Source organism: Sturnus vulgaris, chromosome 3 (genome assembly GCF_052056855.1).
Source record: "Sturnus vulgaris isolate bStuVul1 chromosome 3, bStuVul1.hap1, whole genome shotgun sequence".
Classification (NCBI taxonomy): Eukaryota; Metazoa; Chordata; class Aves; order Passeriformes; family Sturnidae; genus Sturnus; species Sturnus vulgaris.
Genome location: NC_142245.1, coordinates 51487779 through 51496951, shown reverse-complemented (window position 1 = coordinate 51496951; position 9173 = coordinate 51487779). Strand labels below are relative to the sequence as shown.

At 42.2% G+C, this 9173-nt stretch overlaps 1 protein-coding gene across 1 annotated transcript in view; it reads left to right on the top strand.

Annotated features, from left to right (window-relative positions):
* The first annotated feature begins 359 nt into the window (after positions 1–359).
* MAP3K5 (mitogen-activated protein kinase kinase kinase 5) overlaps positions 360–9173 on the top strand; it is a 97919-nt gene continuing 89105 nt past the window's right edge. Inside the window, exon 1 of the mRNA XM_014879028.2 lies at positions 360–777. Coding sequence (XP_014734514.2) covers positions 375–777 — 403 coding nt within the window. The 5' untranslated portion in view covers positions 360–374. The remainder of the gene's footprint in view (positions 778–9173) is intronic.

Here is a 9173-nt window from a genome sequence, read left to right as displayed (position 1 = left end):
CACAAGTGGTTCCTCTCTGCGGCCGAGGAATTTCCCCTAAGGAGTGAAGCGACCGGAGGAAGAGCGGGGTGTCGGGGGTGGCAGGAGAAGGAGGCCGGGCTGCCGGGGGTCGGCGCGCCGGGAAGTCCCTGCAGGTGCGGGGGAGAAGGGAGCGGCGCGTCATGGTGCCGGTGGCAGGCACGGAGGGAGGCTGTGCTCATCTCCCCGTCTCCGTCAGCCTTCGCTAGCGCCCGAGTGGGAATCCCTCGCTCCAGCCCGGCCGTCTCTCTCCTCCAGCAGCTCAGCGGGACCGCTCCGGGGCGGGCGGCGCATTATGGCATCCGCCTAACCCCGGCCAGCGCAACAGAGCCCGGGGCTGCTCCTTCGCCGCCGGGATGAGCGACAGCAGCGAGGGGATCGTCAGCCTGCCGGTGCCCGGCCCGTCCGGCGGCGGGACCCCGTGCGAGGAGGTGCTTGGCAGGAGAGCGCCCGGGGCCGACGCCGGCGCTCGCAGCCTCCCGCCCGACTTGGCTGCGCCGCCCGCCGCTCTCTGGGCTGAGGACGCGGCCGCCGCCGCCTGCCCGAGCACCGCGGCGCGGGCCAAGGGTGGCGGCCGACGGACCGCGGTCACCTACGTGATCAACGAGGCGAGCCAGGGGCCGCTGCTGGCGGCGGAGAGCGGCGCCCTGCAGAGCCTGCGGGAGGCGTGCGAGGCGGTGGGGGCCGCGCTGGAGACCCTGCACTTCGGCAAGCTGGACTTCGGCGAGACGGCGGTGCTGGACCGCTTCTACAACGCAGGTGAGAAGGGCTGCCCGGCCGGGGCTGATCCTCGCCGCCGCGGGACCGGCTCGGCCGGCGCTCGCCGTCACCGCCCCGGGTTCACCGCGGGGCGGCGGGAGCAGCTCCGGCCGCCGACTCCTCCGGGGGTCGAGCCCTCGGTGCCCCCGTGGCGCCCGGCTGCAGTGACACCTCCCGGGCGGCCACGGCGGCAAAAGTGCCCCAGAGCCCGCTCTTGTCCCCCGCGCTAATGAAGAAGAAACTCTTATGTCAGCAAGCGTGCTGTGAATCAGCGCTTGTGGCTGCTACCAGCGGGTTAAACGTTCCCCAACTGTTTTCTCTCGGTGTCCTAACAGAGTTCAGGGATGCAAATTTGCATAGTACGATGCGTGCGGGCTGGAATAGACAGGAGCTGCGAGGCCACGGGAGCTTTGAAAAGCAAATTTGACACCAGACGTGTCGGGACAATTTCTTAGTGCTGACACGGTGTCTGGGACGCTCCATGTATTTGTGGTTGAAAGTTTGTGCTTTTGATATTGGTTGCATAAAATACACATGATAGCTGCGCACACCGGTCGAGTTAGTCGGCAGGAGTACCCAGGGCTGCATCCTCTCGCCCCAGTTTGCCAGCTGCACGGCGACAAAAGTACAGCACCTTCATTTGAAGGCGTGGTGGCCTGAGGTTCTATGTTATGATGTACTTGGCCCCGTTTGTAAAAATAATAACTGAAACTTTCCTCCGTCTGTTTGTCTTACTGACAGATACATGGTGTGAATGTAGAATAAAAAAATACCCCTGCTTGCTAGATTTTCATACAGCTAAGGTTATAATACTGAATTAATGGCTTTTTGCTTAAAAAAAAATCAGAAGCAGGAAACTGACCTGACCTGCAATTTTAGGCTTATTGTGTGATGTGGCTTTGGTGTATATGAAATACATGCTAAAAAGAAGCATTTAACAAGTTTTGTGAGATACTGTAGTTTCCTCCTCTCCTGGGGAGAGGTGAAGAAAAAGGGAAAGAAAACCCAAACAAACAAACACCTCCTGGCAGTATTGTAGCCAGTTCTCACAAAATACATGCATATGCCTGTCACCTCTTTGAAACTTTGCAAGCTTTGCCTCATGGACTGCTGCTTTCAGGTCAGTGAGGTGGGCGATTCTTAAGTGTGCACTCACAGTTTATTCCTTTTGCCCCATGCAGAGCCATTTCCTTAAACTAACAATTTTCAGAAATCAGAGGAGCTGTCCTCACAGGTGGAAGTCGGAAGGCCATAGAGTTTCATTATAGACCTTATATTCTCCGCATTCAGCTCGGAGAGATTTCAAGCGTCCTGACATCTCTTCATTCCAGGGCAGGTGAAACCTGAGAGCCTCTTGGTTCTGTTGTGGAAGCTGTCGCGTAGCGAGGCTCAGGAAGTTGAATTATCCCTGATGTTTTTGTGCCTCTTACGCTGGTTAATTTTTAGACTCTGAGCTGTTCAATAGGCGGGGTCTTGATAATTCATGGACGCTTTTCTTGTAATGGGAGATTTGACTTGAAGTGGGCCCCTTTTAATTCTGGCAGTAGGCGTCTGGCTTATAGTGCTACATAACTGCACGCTTATGTAATATCATTTGCTTATTTCAATGGCTTTTCAGCAAACTGTAAATGTGAAAACATTACTTTTTCTTTCGTCCTGTTTGGCTGGAATTTAATGGAAATGTTGCAAACCATAAAAAGTACTTTGTCATTCTGCTTTAGCAGTGAAGTCCATAAACATCTAAAGAACTAGGAGATTTGATCACCTCCAGTGCCTGGACTGAAGAGAGCTACATGTAGAAACTTGCATCTGCTGCACATATACTCTGTACTGTCAGAGCTGGCCAGTGATAAACCAGCTGCAATCTCAAAAACTGTGTTACACTGCTGATCATAGTTCTAGAGGGATCTGTGGATTCTCACACTTGTTTCTTTATCCCTGATGCACTTTCTATACTCTTTCTATTTTTTAAGTGTTAGTTGTTCTCCAGAAGCTTTAAAATAGTGAAAACATCTCTCTCAGATTGGGAACAACAGTAAGGAGTAGAAGCTGTGTAGTAGAAGAATGCAAATGGGGAACAGAGTAGGGAACAAAACCGAAACGGCCATGGAGGGTGTAGCTTTTGCAGAGATGTTGTTTTGAACTGCTTTAACAGGGTGGTAGGACAGAGCATTTGTAGATGACCTAAACTCCTTCTCTCTTATCTTTCTTGTCCTCTTTTGCTATGTGCTTTCAGTGATCAAAGGTGATATTAGTAATAAAAAATAATAATAAAGAATATCTGTGTTATCTACTATTAATATCTAATATATACTATGTTATTTTAAAAAAATAGTGTATGAAAATAGCACAGCATGACTAAATATGAAATAAAAATTCAGCAGTGAAAGTATTTTCCAATTACATGATAGTTAAGTGGTCATATTCAGGGCATGAAGCTCTCCTGGATTCATTGTAAAGGCCAGCTAAATTACAAGAGTAAGGAATGATTTCATGAAGGTTTGGAAAATCAAACTTATAGCTGCGTTTGTATGAAACAAAACATTAAGCTCCTCAGCACTCATAATGCATGTAAATTAACTGTGATTTACGAGGATAGACCTACAGTATAACATACCTGTACATCATTAAGGCTTTCCTTTTTAATGTCTTATTTTTTGCTTTGTATAACATAGTTTGAAGTCTTGGTGATTTCTGATGTATGTTTGCTTCATGCCTTTCATTGCTTCAAAGATAACTTGAAGGAGTATTAACTAAAATATCTTAGATGAAAATACTCATCATCCGCTCTAAATGTAGATTAGCCTACTAATAATCTCCTGCCAGCTTCAGTCAACTATGGCCCTTAAATGCTGAGACATAATTAGCAGTGCATATTTAGTGAGTAGGTGTCAGCTATGTATACTTGAACCATGCATGCACCAAATATTAAGAATGAGCCAAGTCTAGCATTTCTGATTGCATTTCTAAATTCCACTTGATTTCAGCAAAAAATTTCAAAATTGTTCCTTAAAAAGCAAATGTCAAATGAGCCCTGGAAACTGTTGTAGAAATGTCTGACAAAAACAGAGACTTCAATATTTATCACATTTTCTTCCAATTAAAGAGGAAGGTGAAGAGAGGAAAATGTAGTTCAATATCTTGGAAAACTTGATGTATCTGGACTTAATCAGCTGTCTTAAGGGCTCTTTTCCTTTGTAAAGAGGATAGCTAGAGATTTTTTGTTTTCTTTTGTTTAGATTTTTGGGTTTTTGTCTCCACTAATTTTAAGCTGGTGCAGGTGAATTACGGATATCTCCTAAATTCAACTTAATTTCTAAACACTTCAGGAATATTTTAAGAGTTGGGCAATTAGAGATATGCCAAAATGTATCTGAGACACCATTCACAGTGCAGTAGATAATCATGGTATTTTAAAAGTCACTGATGCCAATGATATTTGTAATTAAATGGTATTTTCTCTACATTTTAATGACTAGATCTGCATATCCTGTTTATTTTTCTTTAACTGCTCAGTTTCTTTTGGAAATGGGCATAAATGACTGTAAAGTACTTAGAGTTTCTTTGGCTTAGGTAAGCATTCTATTTTTTTCCCCCTATCTTTTTTTGGCAATTGAAATTAGAATGATTTTCTTTCTGAGAAGATCTTTATGTAGTCACTTGGTATTACATAAGTACTTAAAGGACTGGCTAAACAGTGTTTGAGAAAAACAAAATAGGTAAAAGCATGGTAAAAGGAAAAAAAGTCGCATGAATCAGTAACCTGAATGAAGTCAGCTCTTTATGGGAGGGAGGTGCTCTAAGTCAAGGTAATTTCTTCACAAATGTTTTTAGAATTAGACAGCGATATGTATGGTAATTTGCTAGATGCACAGTGTTGGGCATTCTGACTTTTAAATATAGTCTCAGAGGGACTGGTGGAAAATAAGAAAGATCACACAGTTACTGAGGAAAATATGGGTTTTCTAATCTGTGCAGTCACTTGTTTTAGGTTGGTTCTCAAGATAAATAGCTTGACTGATGTGCTTTTCTTATAAAACTGTCTTTCTAACTTTAATGTTGTCTTATAATGGGGAATTTCAATTTCATAAGCTTCTTATGCTCAAGTTTCATCCATCAATGACCCTTAGGATAGATATCATTTTCTATTACCTACTATTGTGTGAGGCTATTGAGATAATTCTCCAGAACAGCAATGATCAACTAAAATACAGTTCATCAAGTAAGAGATGATAAAATACGTTTAATATCTTCTCTTTATTTCTGGAATTCAGCGCTATTGCTTTCAGAATTCATGCAGGCTTGGATCTGAGACTGGCTTACTGGGCTTAGAAACATAGTGTGCAATGTTCTTGGGAAGACTGTTGATATAAAAAATTGCAAAAATCTCAGGGAACTAATACAGTCACTTGTGTGAGGGTGAACTTTACTTCAAAGATGTGCTACACCTGAGTTGTTTCTGCAGATTCTACAGAACATTTGCAGATTGTGCATGTAGAAACATTTACAGGCACACAGAAATGCAGTAAAGCAGTACCAGGGCTCAACAGCATTCTTGTGATTTCTTCCTCAAATATGATAAATTCTAGGATGCTCTTTTTATCAAGTGGGATTTATGCCTTTATAGAAGTTCCCTGAAGTTCATGATTGTGGCACACTAATGCAGACTTTCCTCTTAAACCCAAAGGAGGTCATATTCTATTCAAAACTGATGTTCTTGATTCTAGAAGTTGATGTAAATATCTTCTGTGGTAAATAGCAGCAATTAGCCGTTCATAGGGGCAAAAAAACATATCACTAGCAGAGAGAGTAATCACAAGTTTTATTTTATGCCACGTTGTATCTCAGAACAATTAGGTGTTTTTCACCACCTTCTCCTTTGTGCCTCCTGATTAATGTTTTTGAATTTCACTGGCAGAGTTTTGTCAGCCACTTGAAATACTGCACATACTTGCCGTGATTATCCAGCACTTACATTCGTATCTTATTTTACTTCTTTTTGACACCCCCTGTGCTCCCCCCACTCCCCAGATGCTGTTGTAACCCACTACTGTTCCTATAGCATCATGGCTGGAGAATGAAATGATAGTTCTTATTAGTGTAGCAGGACAGATTATCGTGATGCATTATTCTTGTCCGATTTCAGAGCCCAGAACAACTACTAAAAAAATAAAAAGAAGTTTAGTCCCACTGTCAGTGGAAATCATGTTGAAAAATTCTGTATTTCAGCAGTGATGATGCAAGTAATGAGTTGGAGCAAGAGATGCCAAGTAAGTTAGTAATGGTGTGCAGACCTGAGCTGATGGCTGTCTTGAGAGTGTGACTGTAATCATGTCAGGGATGTGAAGTGTGACAAGTACAGAATCTTCGTGTCAGAATGCATAGCACATATTTGTAATGTTTAGGTGGGGTGGATTATAAAGCTCCTTTTGATTCTGCATATTGATTCCAGATTCTCTTAGAAAGTAGCATTAGAAATCTAAACCAAATGCATGGCATATCTTCGACACAGAAGAGTATTTAATTCTAAAGCACCTGAATGTCTTCTATATCTACAACAAAAATTATGAGCCTGGAAAAAAATCCGTAATCCTGATACAAAGTTTGTGTGTTCATAGTGCTACTGGAGAACTTCTGAACTTATGAAGAAATTGTGGGATTTGAAACAACATATTCACAAATATTTCCATTTCTGGACCAGCTGTAAATTTTTATAACTAGATTCCAATGTTGGTACTGTATTGCACTACTGTCATCAGGCTACTTGTCAATAGATGACTGGAAAACTAATATTCCATCAGTTTTTGTCTGAAGCAGGAGGAGTACAGCAGATATACCCACGCCATGTATGTGGGCTGTGAAACCTGGGTTCTCTTTCAGGCTCTGTCACTGGCCTGTCGCAGCAGTTTGTAGTTCTGCTGTGCAGAAAGAGCTTCCTCAGGCCTCTCCCACAGCTGAGAGGCTTATGCAGCATGTGCCATGGGTGTGAATTACCAGCCATGTCTGTAATATAAATAACATTAAGGGTACGCTCCTGCAGTGTTTGTTTACACTGAAGCGTTATCAGTGAGACAGCTGACTAGAGAATCCACATGAAGGCTTTGTTGGATTATTTAGAAGTTACTGGAAGTTACTAGAAGTTAGGCTTTTGAAATGGTACTTTCTCTTTTGCACTTGAGTGTATCAGGGTGATAGAGCTAGTTTAGAAGTACCATGGCATTTGAAATGGTGTGAGGAAAGCAGGTTATGAAATTATTAGGGTCTCTTAAAATACAGTAAAGATGTGAAGCTCGTGAGGCATCTGTATGAGCAGACATCATCTAAGTATATCCCCCACTGGAGAAAATGCTGAATGGAATTAGATTAATGCTTTTTGAGTAATGCAGAAGAAAGCTTGTGACTGATTTTTCTGCAGTTTGCATTTCTGTAGTTCTGAACAGGATGTGTCATAAAGAAATGACTCTTGAATTTGCTGCAGTCATGATAATAATTTGACTTCTCTTTTTAGTAGCTTTCTGAAATAAAGAAGCACAATACAAAAAGCTGTAAATGTAGCAAGTGACAACACTGAGAAAAAGTTGTGTTAAAGCCTAAAGGTTCAAGTGAAAAGTAGAAAAGGCCTTATATACATGCTTTAGCACCATTGTCCTCAGTAAATTTCAGTCTGTGTCATATCTTAAATAAAATTAAGCTAAGCAAGTAAAAATTTCAGTTTAAGGGCAGTTTGTTTTCTTTTGTCTCTGTACAGAACAGCTGAGTTTTGAGTCTATTCTGTGGTGCTGATCATTTAAAATTTGTTCCTCTCTTTACTCAGTGCCTTTGGATCAGTCTGTATTTGAAATTGCTGTATTTGCGTGCACAGGTAACCTGCAAGTTTATTTGTAAATTAAATCCAAAGGAATTAAAAAATGTCAGTGGCTCTGTAGTGACAGAGATTTTTCAAGTCTATGTTTAATAAAATGGTAATTATTGCTGGGATTCACATCTTTCATTGCGGGCTCCCTTCTCTAGATTGTCCCCAAACATCCATTGTCCACAGTAGTCTCCTACTGCTTCTTCAGTATGGCTTCTCTGGGGGTTTATACTCAGCAGTACAGACAGGCTCGAAGTACAGAATGAATATGTTAGGATGACATAAACATCTGTAGCAGTCAGCAAAGTCATCTCATACCACAGACCATGTGTGTGTGACAGATGACAGAAGAATCTGTTTTGACAATTGGGGGATTTTCTGGTAATTACTGATGAGTAGATTTCTGTAAGAAGTTTGTAATTGTTTGTGTTCCAAGAGAACATGAACCTCAGGCTGAGCTTGACATACAAGCGCAGGCTGCTTTTTTGGTTTATATTGCTTTTTTCCTCTGAGACCAAATTTATGTCTTGAGTGATGCAGATATCATATTTCAGTTATGAAGAGCTGCTGATCAACTATTAACAATGGCATGCCAGAGTTGAATTCTCTTCTAAATCGTGTCTGCCTTTATTCATAAACATTGGGATGAGTTTAGATGCAGCATGGGGCTTAAAGATTTCCCACAGTCTGAATCATTTGGAGCCAGTGGGAATCAGTGCACTTTCAAATCCCACAAGAAATGTATGTTTTGATTTAAGAGCTAGACACCCTTGCGAAAATTTGGCTCTGCATTTCTTCCTTACTGTAATAAAGTAAATGAGTTGCTCTGGGACTTGCTTGCTGATTGTGTCTGTGGGTGTCTCTTGCAGAGAGTGCACTCTGGGTGAGTAAGCAGCTGGTGCTTTCAGTGGTGAACACAGTTTTTCAGTGGTATCTCCATAGAAGAGTTATCTTCACTTCTACCAGAATTTATCTGGTTTTCTTTCCCTTCATACAGTACTGACTTGTCTGATAAAGTTTTAATGATGGTTTCATTACAGTCTTTCTGGCTTATTAGGGACCTATAGATGGAAATCTGCAGTCTGTGAACTGTGAAGATGTAGGTTAAACTTCTGGCAGAAGCCTATTCTGCAGTGTGCATAAGTCACCTGACTGTAGCACAGGAAGCCCTGGATGTGACCAAGGGAAGACTCAATGGTGTACCAGGAGTAAAGAAACAGTTGTACCACTGTAGGAATTCATTTATGGTTCTGAAGTGGGGTCCCTCCTGCTTGGGATAAGTTTATTCAGTTATCTTGATGCAGAAAATGCTTCATTTAACTCCACTATAGAGGCACACCTGTAAAATTAAATGCTCCTACTTCCACTGCTCCACTCTCAATATGATTTTTGCAGCTACACATACTTTTAAAAGCATGATAGTACTGGCTTTTCTCTATAGAAGAATGTGTCCAAAGGGAAACACACTAGATGTATGCCATAATTTTTTGTTTTATTGGTTTATTAGTGCTTTTCAATGCAATATCTCAGATAAGGTTTCTTG